Raw genomic sequence first — 17,067 nt, 5'->3', positions numbered from 1 at the left:
AACCTAGTATATTTGTGTTGTGTTAAGCCACGAAATTCGTGGTAGTTTTTTATAGCAGCCATAGAGAACCAATATATAGTTTGAGGCTAAGACTGGAGCCAGAGTGCCTTACCTTAGAATCCAAGTCCCACTACTTACCAACTATGTTTCCTTGGGCAAGGTATTCAGCCTCTCTGCATCTGTTTCCTCCTCTATAAATATAGGGATAATGATTATACCTTATTCACAGACCTACTATTCAACAGAATCCCTACTGTTGTATTGAATTACTTTCTCTGAAATTGTCTGAGTTTTGAGGGGGCCTTCTGGAACTACAATGCTCCAATGAATGACTGACCCTAATGCTGAAAGCCTTGGGACCAATAGTTGGCTAGAGCAGGAGAGCTTTCTGTGAGATAGGGCTCTTAGGCTCCCATACAATTATGGCTGATAAACAATGTGTAGGTCCAGTTTGGGTGATACCACGTAAAATGGCCAAATGGTATTGCACAATGATTTATAAAAATGTGTACCCACAGGTTTGCTTTTGTTTCTCAAATACAAATATACATTGAAATGGAACATGATCTTATTTGCTTTTTAATCAATTCTCAGCTATAATTCTTGCAGAATGTAGTTCAAACAAAAACGATTTGCATGAGGTTAGTTTAGAATATATTGCAGTATTTTGCTGATGTCTAAACTCCTCCAAAACTTTAGAGCCCCAAACAATTAATTCTCCAGAACCATGCTGAGGGGCCTACAAAAAACAGCCCGTGGAAAAGCCCTACAAGATGTTTGCTCTAGGGAGGTTGCTAAGGAAATTGTTCACTGCTTTATTCACAACTCTCCCTCCTTTCTCTATACAAGAATTTTATTTCTTGCAAAATGCTTGGAAAATGTTCAGAAAAGTCCTGCTTCACTAAGCGATTGGTTTTCTTCCTCTCAGGCAATCAGAAATAAGTGCTTAACTGTGTTTCTCCCTCTGCTCTACCCACTATGCTTAAAGCCCAATTTGCTGGGTCATTTATCAACCCTTACAGATAGGTAGGCCACTGAAGGTTGCAAATCTAAGCCTGTTCCCCTCCCCCCCACGAACTTGAATGACATTCTCCTTAGTTCAGAATATTTACTTATATTTTACCACTTTATTTGTCTGTTTACCCCACCTCAAATGCGTTAACTAATTCCAAAGGTAATCAGGTATATTTACATGCACCTGTTCATGCTAGTGTAATGCAGCTGGAAAGTAAACTGTTCTTTGGCTCTGCCCATGCGGCACATACCTGAGGTGTCAGCATTGTGGAGAAAACACACTTCTGTTGGCTAATCTGCCATTGATTAGAGTGACTATGAGCAAGCCACTGAGTCTCTCTGACCTTCATCATACACCTTTACCCTCAGAGTTGTAATGTGTCTATGACACAACTCTGGAATACAGTAAAGAAAAATGGTGGCTACTACCACTTTTTATCATTATAATTCTTGTGACCACTACTTGAAGACAGCTGCTAGGTAGTGAATTGACTGATTACTGCTGTCCATGGCTCATTGCCATGGTTTTCTGGTTTACTCAGAAGGAAATCAAGAAGAGTTTCCAGAGAACCTCCCACTAACAACGGTTCAGCAACTTTCTTCTGTCCTTATCAGCCCTCACTGATCCCAGCACCAAGATTTCTGTGGTCAGTTCTTTCTTGGGCACAAAGAGCTGTGTCGTTTTCCCTAGATCCCTAGATCATGGTCTAGAAGGGGAGAAAAAAGCATGTAAGCCAACTTCATATCAAGTTGTCTTTTGATATACACACTTGACATTTCCCACATGCACATGACATATGCATTAAAATGTATGATGTAGGAGTTAAGTGTCTTGGAGTCAGGCATTAACCCTGAGAATGGAATTTAATGCCACAAAACTGGATAGGGAAGATGGTCTATTAGTAAAAATGAGACCAAAAATAAGTCAACAAGTCAGGGGGTAAATTAAAGTAGAACATGGAGATCACAACTTATTAGTTGACTATGGTTTTCAACTTTTCATATGGATGTTCCGGGTTTAAAATGAGAGAACCAGACTCTGGAGTCCTGGCTCTGTCTTCCCACAGTGACAACAGTGCCAGCTCTGCTGTGCTCTTTCCTGTTCTGTTAGGTCTTATGATCATAATCATACCCTGGGTGTCACTGGTTGCCAGGCAGGAACTTCTGGCCCTCAGTAGCTCACAGTCTAGCAGGGGGAGAAAAGCATATAAGCAAATGTCATCTTAAGAAGTCTTTGTATAATGTCTACTTCATACATTCACAGGACACTAGCTAAAATGTTTTGTGCACAACTAAGCTTTGCAAGGAAATGGGTTGATATTGAGTTATATGTGATATCTATTGTTACTACAGACTTTTAAAAAGTAGAAATGTAAAAATACATATACATATATAAATAAATACATCATCTCTCACTGGGATGTCTGCAGTTGCCTCCTAACTAGTTCCTGTTTCTACTCTTGCTTCCTACAGTCTGTTCTTAAAAGAGTTGCAATGATATTTTCAATAGTTAAATTAGACCATAACTTCTCTTTGTAAAAGCCAAGACTGTATATAATCAGCATCCCTCTTTCCCTTCTAATTCATCCCTGTTGCCAGTCTCATCATTTCCTCTCCATCCACAAAGGTCTTACTTTCAACCACATGTGCTCATAGATTAGGGCTGTTCCCTTACCTCAAACTCCCCTCTCCATACCCCTCCTCACCTTCTTTAAGTCTTTTTCTTTTCTTTTTTTTTTAAAGATTTTATTTATTTATTTGACAGAGAGAGATCACAAGTAGGCAGAGAAGCAGGCAGAGAGAGAGAGAGAGGGAAGCAGGCACCCTGCCGAGCAGAGAGCCCGATGCGGGACTCGATCCCAGGACCCTGAGATCATGACCTGAGCCGAAGGCAGCGGCTTAACCCACTGAGCCCCTCAGGTGCCCCTTTAAGTCTTTTTCTATTCACACCTTCTATCTGAGGTCTACAAAAGAATATAAACACCATCTTTTGAAAATTTAACCTGCACACACATCCCATGCCAGAGTTCTTCATTTTTAACTCCTACTCCTCTTTTTCTCTTTGTCCATGATATTTAACACATTCTAACATGTACTATGATTTTTTTTTTAAACATTTCCCTCAACACTATGAATATCCAGGGCTGGAGACCTCTTTGTTGTGGGAACTGCCTGTGCACTCCATTCCCTAGATACCAGTAGCACTCTCTGCTTCTAGTTGTGACCACCAAAAATATTTTCAGACCTTGCCAAATCACTCACCTATTGAGAACCACTGGTTTATAATTTATTGCCACTTAGCCCCAGCTATATGGTAAGCTCCAGGAGAACAACGATGTTGACCTGTTTGTTCATGGCTGATTCCCAAGCACTCAGAACAACAATCATGGGGCATGTGCATGAATGAGTACCTATTTAATCACAGGCACCTACAACAAACACAAATTTCAGAATCTTCTATTAGGAAATGGTTAATTTCACCTCATTTTTATAGGTTTTCATAAAAATAAACTAATGGTAATAACAGGAATAAAACTACAGGGAGAAACATTTTCATGTTTACATCTAACACAAACATTTCCTGAAGGGCAATTCAGAATTGATCTAGTTCTTGAAAGAATATATCACATATCTATTATAAAAAATGGCACGCATCTTAACTACATTTCCTCTCCTCGGTCTACCAGCATAAACCTTTGAGTATCAGCCTTAAAAAGTAACTGCCTCAAGGATATTACTGCAAATGCCATTTTAAGAATGAAGGGTGATGATATTTAAGCAGGCCAACATTCACAGGCAAGGAGGTGACAAGGAAAAAAATTATATCTTAAATAGAATTGTCATAATTATCAGATTCAACTAGAGTTTAATTGATGTCAAAAAGTGAGTGGTCCTGCCTGAAGGGTATCATGTATTAAAAGCCAGTAAAGCAATGGTTTTCAAGTGGTGAGAGTGCTGCAATTTTGAGCCCATCCTCCCCACACTCTAGGAAAATTTGGCAATGTCTGTAACATTTTTAATTTTCACAACTAAGGGGGGAGGGAACTGCAGCTAGCATCAAATGGATAGAGAACAACGATCTACTAACCACCCTATAACACACAAGACAGCTCCCTACAACAGAATTATTCAGTTCAAAATGTCAATAGCACAAAAGTTGAAAAATCCCACAGTAGAGTGTAATGCTTAAGAATGTGGAATCTGGAGCCTCCCTGTCTGAATTTGAATTCCTGCTCCATCACTGAGACAGACTGCTGAGTTGTTCAGAAAACCTGCTAACTTTTCCCTCTTGGGCACAGAGATAGACTAGTTATGTTAGCATCCCTAGAGTGGGGACAATTACATGACTGAATTCTGGTCCATGAAATGTGGGTTTAAGTGTTGTTCACCACTTCTTAGCCTGGCCCATTAAAAACTTCCTACAAAATTTCTCATTCCTCTTTTCATATCAACCTAGCAAGGGACCTAAGGGATGGCAGCTATAATGGAAGCAGCCTGGGTACTTGAATGACTCTGTGGAGCAGAGACATTGTACTTCCTTCTTCATGGTAACCCACACTAAACAATAATGTGAACAACAAATGAACTTCTATAGTGTTAAAGCACTGATATTTGGGGGTCGTTTCAGTAGGTGGACTAACCTAGCTACGTGACCTACTAACACTTTGTGCTTTACTTTCCTCATCTGCAAATGGTGACAATAATTTTCCCTCTGCCATAGGGTTGTTGTAAGTATTAAGATTCTTAAAATAGTTTCTGACATCTAGAAGAGTTTTCCTATCTGTGTTTGATGGTACCATATAAAATGACCAATGGCATCATATGTGGACTTGCAGACATGTGTACTCACTGGTTTCCCTCTACTGCTTCTCAAACATTAATATATGTTCAAATAGAATGCTAGGCTATTTGTTTTTTAATTGATTCTCAACTTAAATTTTTTTGTACAATGTAGCTCAGAGTATAAAGATTTATAATTAGATTTTCCCATATTGTCTTTATTACTCTCATCCTTACTGCATTCATTTAATAGACAAATACTGAACATTTATGGTAAGCTAGGCACTGTGTTGAGTATTAGAGATATAATTGTGAGCAAAAACAGACATGGTATATGCCTCTATGGAGTTTAGTTTACCTGGAGGGCTGAAGGATTTATCATATAATACCCAAATAATTACAAAGTTATAGAATTTCAAATAAAAAATGTTATATAGGAAACATGATTTAAAGAGAATACAGCAAGGAGACCTGGTCTTTGGAAGGAGTAGAGGAGGGCATCCCTGGGAAGACTTTTGGATCTGGATTTTAAAAACTGAATAAGAGTAAACTAGAGGAAGGGGGAAGAAGTGGGAAGAGAATTCTAACAGAGAAAACAGCATATGCAAATTCCCTGAGAGAGAGTGCATCCAAAGATCTGAGAGAGGCTGTATATGTCTGGACCATAAGAAGAGAGTATAGGGGCACCTGGGAGGCTCAGTGGGTTAAAGCCTCTGCCTTCGGCTCAGGTCATGATCCCAGGGTCCTGGGATCGAGCCCCGCATTGGGCTCTCTGCTCAGTGGGGAGCCTGCTTCCTCCTCTCTCTCTGCCTGCCTCTCTGCCTGCTTGTGATCTCTGTCAAATAAAAAAAAAAATTAAAAAAAAATAGAAGAGAGGGTAGAAGACAGTGAAGGCAGATAAGGCTGGAGAGGAGTGGCCACATGGTCAGGCCACCTAAGACCTTATTGTCACTTCAATAATTTTGGTATTTATTCTAAGGTTGTTTTTTTTTTTTTTTAAGATTTTACTTATTTATTTGACAGAGGGAGACATAGTGAGAGAGGGAAACACAAGCAGCAGGGGGAGAGGGAGAAGCAGGTTCCTTGCTGAGCAGGGAACCTGATGTGGGGCTCGATCCCAGGCCCCTGGGATCATGACCTGAGCCAAAGGTAGATGCTTAATGACTGGGCCATGCAGGCACCCTAATTCTAAGGTTTTTAAACAAGATCAAGTGACATGATTAGAAATGCATTTCGAAAACATCATTCTTTAGCACATGGGAGAATGGATCGGAGGGGGGCAAGGATTGAAACAGTACTTCTAGGTTTCAGATATGAGATAATGATGGTGGACATTGAGAGAAGTTGTTAGATTACAGAGACACTTAGCTTGGAAAATCATCAGACTTTGGAGATGTAGTGAATGCAGGAAGTGGAGGTGAAGGAGAGGTCTAGAATACCTTCCTAACTCTGGTTTCAACAACTGCACAAATATAAGTGCCATTAACTAGACCAGGGACAATGGAAGTGGACCACACTGGAGGAGAGAATGGGTTGAATTTGGCCTGAGAGGAGTGTGCAGTGAGCTACCTTCACACCATCTTTATTCCTTCTTCACATGATTGTTCTATTTTCATCTATTAATTTCTCATTTGACAAATCATTATTAAGCACCAACTATGAGATTAAAAAATGATGATGTAGACATAGCCTTTCAAGAACTTTACTGCCTATACAGTTCTATATCGAGAGCTATGATAGAAAAAAATAAATTTTATCAAGATACAGAAGAATGCACCTCACCCAGAATTTACTTCTAAAACCTAGAAATAATATAACCAATCTCCCTGGTTCTATACTTGTCCACCTCCAATCCACTCCCAAGTGCATACAGAATGATGTTTTTGAAATGCACATATAAGGTTGGAAATCTTGGGACATTTTCTGAAGGAAACGTCTCTGATGAAACCTGAAAGAAAGGAGTCTAAGGGAAAGAGTGCTCCAGACAGAGGGAAGACTCTGTACAACAGGAGTCGAGAGGGCGCTGTGAGTTAAGGTTAAAGCAGTTCATTGTGGATGAAGCACTCAACAGAGAATGGAAGCAGAAGCTAATCAACCAGCTTCAGACTCTGGGCTTTATCCTGAGCACAAAGTATTTTTTAAGACTTCTTTTCCACTTTGGTCAGTATTTATTGAACTTCTAATTTTTCTTTTTCCTCTACATTCATGTACACACACACACACACACACACACACACACACACACATCTATTAGTCACTTTTATTCCTAGACAAACACAATATCAAACATTCTGCAAAACCAAGAAGTCACATGGGATTTTGGATTGCATTTAGAAAACCAGGAAATCATATTATAAACCCTAGAGCTCATTAACCAGCTACTTCTGTTTACTTTAAACCCGTTAGTGTCACCTTAGGGAAACATCCATCTTTAGGGAATTTTTTTTTTTTTTCTGATTACACCAATCGTTTCCAAATGGAGAGCCAGCACTCCTCAAGTCTTACTTCTACACATTCATTAAAGGGATGTTGTTCATGCAGCATGACAATTCTCAAAGCAAAAGAAATCCCACTGCCCATGATGTTCAAGACCCTTGTTTAATTCTTCACCACCCAACTGTATAATGGCCTGAGGCCAGATTCTTCGGTTTCCTTCCTTCCAGCTATCCCTTTTCTTTATCCTTCTTGGTTCTCCTGTCTTGAAAGCTCATCTTTCACTGATCACTCTCCAATTTCAAACAATAATGCCAGGTTTTCTCATACCCTATGTCTATACACAGAAAACTACTTGTAGTTCTTTAGATACTCCCTTCTGTTTCATGCCTGTATACTCTTTTTTGGTGGTGGTGGGGGGAGTGAGGGTAGAGAGGGGCAGAGGTAGACAGAGACAGAGAATCTCAAGCCGGCTGTATGCCCAGGGTGAAGACCAATGCAGGACTTGATCTCATGACCTTGAGATCACGACCTGGGTCAAAATCAAGAATGGGACTCTTAATAAACTGAGCCACCCAGGCACCCCATACCCATACACTTTAACACATAAATTATTCTCTCTTAATATCTGTTCCCCTCACTACCTACGTGGACAAATGTTATCTTTAAGACCCGTCTCAAGCATTTTTGATTGTGTTCACTTCTTATTTTTTAGAGCCTCTCTCCAAATCTGCAGTATGGAACACTCTTTCTTTTAAGTCACACCCATCATATTGTATACAATTATTTAAAATGGTCTTTCTGTCTTTAGGTTGGGGTAAAGACTGTTTATCATTTATCTTTATATCCTCTGTATCCAGACAGTGCCTGGCAAGAAGTAGACGTCAAATCAGAGACTATAAATGAATTAATTATTCAGTGAACCAATGCCCAAACATAACAAAAAAAGGCCTCTCAAATTTGTGATGGAGATGGCTGAGTACTTTTGTGATCTCACAGGCTATCATTCCTCATTTATTAAATATTTTTAAATACTTATAAAGATATGAATCTTGGTTCTATTCCCTAGAGATCCTGATGGGTGCCTAGATGCTTCTGACGTTGAGAATTCTGCTAAGAAATTTGTTCTAAAGCAAGAAAGAACATCAGGAAATGTAACCAGCACGAAGATGAGTAGTGGAAAATCTTCCTCTTCTATTTCAATATATCCCTTTGAAGCAAAGCAAAACCCTATGCACATACCCTATATTTCTTTGATTCTTCTAACTACCTACTTATCCATCTGATAAGTACATATCCATCTGAAAATTGTGAGATGCTCCTGTACTGTGCTAGGTGTTCTCTTGGGCAGGTGAGAAGCAAAGAGAAAATTCTGCATGTAAACCAGACTCTACTCCAGAAGAATTTAAAACATTCAATCACTTGTCCAAGAAATTTTACGATAAACAACACAGGCATAGCAAAGTTTTAAGTTAAGAGCAGGAACATGTCAGCTTTCATCTGTCTTTTTCTCTTAAAAAATACCCATAGGTCTTGATCTTGGAGTTAACATGAAAGCTTTCCATTTCTTATTTCCTGCAGAGGATTTAACTAGAATTTTGGGGCCAGGCTGTGAGTTTCATGTCTTTTTCAATGACCTTTTTCAATGTTCCCATAACGTGGTTGGGTTGGCATCAATCTGACTTTTGGGGAGTTTGGCTATTTTAGAGGCTTACAAAGTTGTTTCCCTTGCATTATACATTATATATTTTGATGCATAACATCTATTGCTTGATTGTTTTCTTTTCTCCTTCACCTTCTAGAAGTCCAAAGACATTAACTGACTTTCTGTTGCCAAAACATGCCCCCAACCATATATTCCCTGCAACTTGATGACTGCCCTTTGTTGTTGTTATTTTTTTCCTCAAAGTTATCAACCTATTTTTTTTCAAAAAATCTGTTACCCTCTTCCTCCCCTTGGGGAAGTCCTTTTTACTGAGGCTGTCTCTGTGGCTGGAGTGGGGAGAGCCAGGAATTCAGAAGTCTGGCTGAGAGCAAGGCTGGGCCAAACTTACTTATTTGCCTTTTGAGAGGCTAATTTTGCCTAGTTGTTTACAGTTTTTGGCATGCTTTTCTCTCCTACCACTGACCCCGCCATCCCAATTTCTTGTCATCGCAGAAGTTTCAGAGTCAATTCTCCATCACTTTTGCAATACCCCAAAGGCTCAATTACTCAGCCAATCTTTCCCCCTGCATGTCAAAAGTGAAAAATCACTGTTCAGAGACTGTCTGGTGGAAGAGCCAGCAAGCGGGCTACTTAGGAATATGGTTTTTCCTGGGGGAACCTGGTGAGTTGCTGAAGAAAAGGAAATAGAGAAGTGAACAGATATTGATTAAAACAAACCGATGACCCCTCTTTTCAATAGGGTCAAGGGTAGACCAACTTCCCTGTCTGCTGGTTAGATGATGATGAGCCTAAAGGGGCTCTGAGCATGGGGACTGGCAGAGCCACAAAATAGAAGGAGGCTGGGTCTCTAAATCACTTTGGAGAAGATCATTTACCCAACAAATATATGAACACATGTTCTACTGTGTCAAGCCACTGAGATATGGAGATTGTTTGTTAGAACAGTTAGCTTACCCAAATACAAAAGGGATATGAACACTCACAGGACTTTCAGGGAAGAAGGGCACTAAGCTGTTCCTTCCACATGCCAAGGACTCAAAGGCGTGCAGGAGAAGGTCTACCACAGCTGCATGTCCTTAGTAAGACAAAGGCTTTCACACGAAACACTCACTGGTGGATCCTTTGCTGGCTGAAAGGGGCAGTGTAGCAGTCATTCTCCTCCAGGTCTGGCAGTGTCTCCTTGTCCAGCCTCATGGGCTTCTTAGGTAACCATCTCCGAAACCTGCTTATTTGTTTATCGATCCTGTGGTACATGAAAGGCAAGACCAAAGGGTACAGCATGTCAGCATTGCCCCAAAATATAAGAGGGAAGCCTCCACAGAGCAATAATTATAATACCAGACACCCCAGACACTCCCATTGTACATGAGTACATGACACCCCATTTCACAGACAGAAAGAAGAGAATCTCAACTCCAGTGTTTTTTCAGTCTCATCACAAGACCTCAAAATTATTGTCTATGAAATAGTGGCCAAGAGTTATATGTTCACCAACATGCCAATAAATGACCAAGCCTGGAAGGCTCTGGAAAGGAAGTGGACAGTCCCTTAAGCAAAGCAGCAGAGACTTTAATTTCTTACATTCTTCAGGTTCTAGAAATTCATTCTGTATTTGGAAAATTTTCCCATCTTCTCTTGGTTAGGGAAGTGCTCTAGCTGTAGTTAACTTTCAGCAGGGCAGCTGACAGCACATCCCAATGGGTTGCCTGTGTGCACAGAGCATGATGTCATGATTTGCTTCCTGCCTCTCACACCTTCCCTGAGCTGCCTCTCTTCAGACATCAGGCAGTTCAGCTTTCATTCTGTCTTTTAAGCTGACTCCATGGCTTTCAAGGTACAAGGGCATGATGACGCATGTGTCACTCTGGCCAGGGTGCACAAGGATGCAAAGTCACAGAAAACAACAGTGTTGTGAAGGTGGTTTACAAGACAGTTTACCCCTGGCCCCCTCCTGATTTCCTCTGGCTTCTGCTGATGAAAACATCTGACTTCCAAGTGACCAGATTGTCAGTTATTCACAGAAAACCACCAGAAGGAGCAAAATGAACAGCATACTTAAAAACAACTGTGCTATATTGGGTATCTATACCCACTGAAGCAAGTGTCTTCCAAGAGTGCATATCAAATAGCATCTCAGTAAGGCAGAATGAACAGGTACCATACTCATTTTACACATCACAGAAGAAATCCATGGCGGGTAGGTATCCAGCTCAAATTACCCAGCCAGTAAATAAAGCCAAGAATGGAATGCAGGTTTTGGGCTCTTGATTTTAGTGATCACCCCATCAAAATAGTTGATACTAGAAATCTTAAGAACTACAGAAGTGATGGATTCTTCTAATGAAGAAAATATCTAAATACCTTCTAAGTCTATTAATTACACATGGAATTTGGGTGGATTTTTTTCCAATTCAAAAAATATTTACAAGGCAATTTATCATTTTCAATGAAATTTCCAGGTTAAGGAATTGCTTTTTCTATAACCAGTCAGCTCCAAGATGAACAATAATAGGTAACTCTTTACCACTTCTTTTATTCTCTGCAGGGTTCCAGTCTCACTACACCCCCTTCTGCCCAGTGGTGGCAGGACTTTCTTCAGAACCCCTGAAAGTTCAAAGTGGAAAGATTCTCACAACTTTTCTAGGCCCTTCCTCCCAAAGACAACTCATACATACCACATATACACACACAGAAATAAAGATTCTACTAAAGGTCATGTGCCCAGAAAAGAATAGCAAATTGGAAGAGCCCAAAGTGGGATGAGAGGAAACCATTCCCATCTCCTCCATCCTTCCTTCTCCTGGTCCTCTCCACCCTCACTACTCTTTAAAAAAACTTGAAGTATAGTGACATAATGTGCATCAGAGACACAGTAGAACACAGTGATTGAGAACGTGGGGTTGCAGTATTTGAATTTAAATCCTGGTTCTGGGGGTGCCTGGGTGGCTCAGTGGGTTAAGCCTCTGCCTTTGGCTCAGGTCATGATCCCAGCATCCTGGTATTGAGTCCCTCATCGGGCTCTCTGCTCAGCGGGGAGCCTGTTTCCCCCCCCCACCCCCCGCCTCTGTCTGCCTCTCTGCCTACTTGTGATCTCTCTCCCTCTGTCAAATAAATAAATAAAATCTTTAAAAAAAAATAAATCCTGGTTCTGTAAATATTAGCAGTGTGACCTTGGGTAAGTTATTTAACTTTGTTGTGCCTTAATTTCCTTTTTTATAAAAGTGGGCATGATAATATTCAATTCATGGTGTTATGGTGATTAGTCAGTATGTACATAAAATCTCCAGAAGTACGGTGTACACGGAGTACCTGCTAATATTACGATCTTTTCCCCCCCAAAATAAGAATTGAACAACCAGCTTGCCTCTTAACATTTTTTTTTTTCAATTCAAAGTTAATTGTGCTTCACTAGCATCTACAACTTATCTAAGTTCAATGATTTAGTCCTTAAATCGACTCATAAATTATACTTCCTATGCTAAGCTGGTGGTCTTCCCCATAACTCCTGGCTTTATTTCATCTGATTGCCTTTAAACTCATTCAAGAAAGAGGACATTGGCCCAGAGCTTTTCATAATAGAGCTTTTACTCCCACACATCTCCAGTCTGCAGCACAAATCGGATTACACTTTGCAAGGTTCACATTCTTACAGAATCTGGGCTCTGCGTGCCATGACTATGAATTAAATCCAGCTGGGTACAGTGCTCAGTGTGGATAAAAACAAATAAAGCTGTGAAAAAGCAGGCATCAATACTCTATGGGAACGAAATGGCAGCTTTCAGCAACAGCTTATAGCACCACAATTTAAATGAAATGTGGAGATGGTGAAAAGAGAGTGGAACAGGGTAATGAAAATGATTCATTGAAAAATGAGAAGGGACCAGAAGTGGAGGGAAGAGAAGGGAGGCTCCTAAAAGAAGCTGGGGTGTGGAAATGGGGTGCTTAAACCCTGGCTCTGTTGCTTATCAGCTGTGTGATCTTCCAGGAATCACTCACCTGTTTAAGCCTTATTTTAAAATGTACTAATCATCATCATCAACCATCTTACTGATGTTGTTAGGAAGCCTACACATGGTGTGCATGCAATGCTTTGGAGAAACTGACAGGTAAACACTGTCATTAGCAACTTCTTAAGGACCAGGAAGGCTAATATAAAAGTGATGGAAAGCAGAGGACCTGGGCTTCTAAAACACTATTTTGGAAAAAAAGATATTCAAAAAATATCTTAAAAACAAAACCCCTGAGACACTGGCTGAGGGTTGGGGTAGGTGAATAGGCCTTCAGTGGGGTAGCCTGAGGAGAAGCAGGAGGACAAATCATGGACTGTACAGATTCTACCACATATGCTGGTCCATGCTGCTTGCTCTTCAAAATGACAGAAACAAATACTCAAATGTGGTCAGCAGTTTTTACCCTCTTCTGTTTGGCAGAACAGCTCCTGAAAGATGTGTATATCCTAATCACTGGAACCTGTGAATATGTCATGCAACACAGCAAAGGGACTTTGCAGATGTAAGCAAGTTTATAGACCTTTAGAGAGGGAGAGCATCCTGGATTACTCAGGTGGACCCAACTTCATCATATGAGCCATTTAAAAGGAGACAACTTTGCTTAGCATAATACCCTCTAGCTAAGTGAAGTCAGTCAGTCAAAGACAAATACATGATTTCATTCATGTGTGGAACTTAAAAAACAAAACAGGTGAACACAGGGAAAGGGAGGGAAAAATAAAACAAGATAAAATCAGAGACGGGACAAACTATAAGAGACTCTAAACTCTAGGAAATAAACAGGATTGCTGGAAAGGAGGTGGGTGGGGGAATGGGGACTGGGTGATGGGCATTAAGGAGGGCACTTGATGTAATGAGCACTGCATGTTGTAAGTCACTGATGAATGACTAAATTCTACCCCTGAAACTAATAATACACTATATGTTAATTAAATTGATTTTAAATAGAAAAATAAAAGGAGAGAATTTTCTCTATCTAGACATAGCAAAGATGAGGCAGAAGGGGACATCAGAGAGATTCAAAGTGTGAGAAGGACTCAACTGGGCATTGCTGGCTTTGGAAAGCCAGCAGCCAGGGAGTGCAAGCAGCCTCTAGAAGCTGAAAATGACCTTTGTCTAAGAGTCCTAAAGAATCTGCACAGAACTGAATTGTGCCAGCAACCTGAACAAGCCTAAAGATTATTCTCCCTCATGGCCTCAAGAAGAGCCTTAGCCAACCAACACCTTGACATTAGCCTTGAAAGACCCTGAGCAGAGAAATCAGTTAAGCCTCTTCCCCTAGACTACTGACCTGCAAAATTATAAGATGATAAATTTGTGTTGTTTTATGCAGCTAAATTTGCAGGAATCTGTTACAACAGCAATAGGAAATTAATACACCTCTGAAAACAGTCTTGATCTGATCTTCTCCTTGAGACCTGGCCATGGCTGGTCAGGCTCCCTGTGCTGAGGCTAACACTCCACATGCTACTCCACCTGCCAGTCCAGTGGCTCTGGGAACAAGGATCTGCTTCTCTGTGGCTGGATGACTATTGGTCACTCTTCAACAAATACTCTCATACCAAACTTGCTACTTAGGAATCACTGAGGAACCTCTTCAACAGTGCAAGATAAAAACACATAGTGCAAGAACCACCAGGCTGGAAAGCATGAGACCCACGTTGGGTTTCTGATTCTGCTGTTTTTTAGATACTACATGTTGCTGGTGATTTGGGCAATAGTATCTTGGCTATATCCTAAACAAACTTAAGCTAATAGAGAGCTTTCCTTTTCACAATATAATGGATAACCTTTCATACAGATGAAGGACTCTGAAGTTGAAGTAGGTTCACAATTTGTTGTACATCTCTCTAGTGATGAGTGCTCTGCTGGGTAAGTGACTAAACCTCTTTGAATGCACCTGTTTCATGAGTCAGTGATGAGGACTTACACAAGATAACAAATATCAGGTGTCTGCTCATTGCCTTATATGTACAAAATGCTCAGTTCAGTGGTGGTGTCTAGGATGAAGAAGATGATAAGGATGATAAACTCTTACATAGAGTTATCAATGGGAATTCAAGAACTAAGATTCTCACTTCTATATTGAGGTCTGTGTCCCCATCTCCATCTAATAAACTTCCCTAAAGAGGCAATCCTGAAATTCTCTTAGTTACAGAGTTGAGGAACCAACTAACTAGAAAGTATCCAATTTGTCTCTTAAATATAGGAATTGGGCATACTTAATAAAGTCTTCACTGGGAAAAGCAAAGAGAAAATGTTGGCTTATTGATTTAGTATTGATTTTGGTTGGACACATTGTCACTGTTCTATTTCTGCCATTTATTGAGCAAAATCCCTCTTATAGACTATATAGGCAAATCAGTAAGGAGACAATGGATCAGTCATCCACTTGGGCATTTCTAGCCTTAACTTGTCAAGCTAGTATCTGGACTAAAAGATGGATATTTTTATAGAAAGTTGTTATTACAGTAAGTTCAGCCACCACCACCCCACTCCTGCCAAGTTCTGGTTCATGACAGGTTAGATCCGGCATGGCTGGAAAGAGTTGGCAGCCCAGCACAGGCAGATGGGCACAGACTGCCCATTCTGGTGTGCTGCACCTTCCCCGGCTGTGCCTTGGAAATGTGCTGTGGGAAGGTTCTGCTTGAACCTCTTTGATCCTCGGTTCCCTCAGCTGCAAAGGGAAGAGTATCCTATTCACCTTAGGAGTGGTGATAATTAAAGGCCATATGCCAAAGGGCTTCACTCCCCACATACTAAGCCATCAGTAGGCCTTTATAAATTACCTGCTGTGTGCAGGGCCCCAATCTGGATGCTGTGGGTATACCTTTCCCTTGAGCCACCAGGACCCAGGAGGGAGTTTGTACTGACAACATAATTAGGTTAAATGAAATTAAATAGGCTACTTCAGAGACACCTGCTTTTCCCCAGACCAGAATATTATAATAGCATCACATTTCTAACAGATTACAATTTCAGGGATGATATACCTAGAGGGAACATACAGATAAACTTTTCTTTCTTTCTTTCTTCTTCTTTTTTTTTTTTTTTTTTTAAGTGGAGGTACCACACAGAGCCCTACATTGTAATAAATGAAGCCCTCCTGGACTGATAACAGTTAGACAGCAGGAGCCTTGAATTTCTTTTTCCTCTTCTGAGAGCCAAGTCTCCTATATTTATAGCCTCTCCTTGGATAGGAGTTAGGATTCTTTTAGGTCACAAGGCTACTAACTGGGGCGCAACCTAAATATCTCATAGCAGATTCCAAAGGCTTTGGAACATTTACATATATTAATTTTTTAATACTAGGATGGAAAATACAAGTCATTTTGTCATTTACCTGTATATGCAACTGATAAGACTGCAACTACACTGAATGTATCATGTAGCAGGGGCAGCAGACATTTTGCCAAATGACTACAAAGGATAACATGAGGCAGGTGCATATGGGGGAGTGGACGGAAAAGGAATGAGAAGTAATGAGACATTAGCTACAAATCACTGACCATAATCCAATTTGTTCCTTTGTAATCACATCTTCTACTGACTATATTTGCAGTATTTGGCAAAGGCAAAAAAAGGGGGAGGAGGGCAAAAGACGGATGATAAATTCCCTCTCTTTATTGGGTAGACAATTTATAAGGCCTATAAATCTTCCCAAAGAGTCAAAGGAGCATTTAATGGACCAAGTACATTATTAAAATAGCATATAATCGAAAAATATAAATCTGAACTACCTGAATGTATTTTATGGGAGTCAGGTGATTCTCAAAAATAAAGATATTTGTGAAAAGATGCTTTATGTCTCTGCCTGCTCAGAAATTTTATAATATAATTTCCCTTGGCTTTAAAGGAGATAAGGTTGTTTCAGGAAGGCTTTTGCAAAGTAATGAAATTATTATTTAAGTGGATGAAACTAAAACCTAAATTGAATATCCATATTTAGTATGACAAGAGAATTTTAGAATACTGAGTCAATGTTTTATTACTGGTGTACAACCAGGACAGCCAGATATAGATATGCCCTTCAATTTGGCCTATCAGAGCTGTCTACAAAGAGTTACTTTCCATTGTCTAAATCTGTCCTGAGGTGAAACAAGACTTAAAATAGATACCAAAATTTCTGACAAACTGCACTTTAAAAATGACACCGGACATAGG

The 17,067-nt window shown here is 40.2% G+C and overlaps 1 protein-coding gene across 6 annotated transcripts in view; it reads right to left on the bottom strand.

The window, feature by feature from the left end:
* The window catches only part of ANO4 (anoctamin 4), a 450,000-nt gene that overhangs the window by 135,041 nt on the left and 297,892 nt on the right, over window positions 1–17,067 (bottom strand). For all 6 annotated transcript variants that reach the window (XM_032844283.1, XM_032844285.1, XM_032844284.1 and 3 more), the window contains one exon: window positions 10,005–10,136. In XM_032844283.1, the coding sequence (XP_032700174.1) occupies window positions 10,005–10,136 (132 nt within the window). The remainder of the gene's footprint in view (window positions 1–10,004; window positions 10,137–17,067) is intronic.

Source organism: Lontra canadensis, unplaced genomic scaffold, assembly GCF_010015895.1.
Source record: "Lontra canadensis isolate GAN:19392208 unplaced genomic scaffold, GSC_riverotter_1.0 scaffold150, whole genome shotgun sequence".
NCBI classification, from domain to species: domain Eukaryota; kingdom Metazoa; phylum Chordata; class Mammalia; order Carnivora; family Mustelidae; genus Lontra; species Lontra canadensis.
Note: the sequence above shows the minus strand (reverse complement) of the source record. Positions and strands in the feature narration are given on the sequence as shown.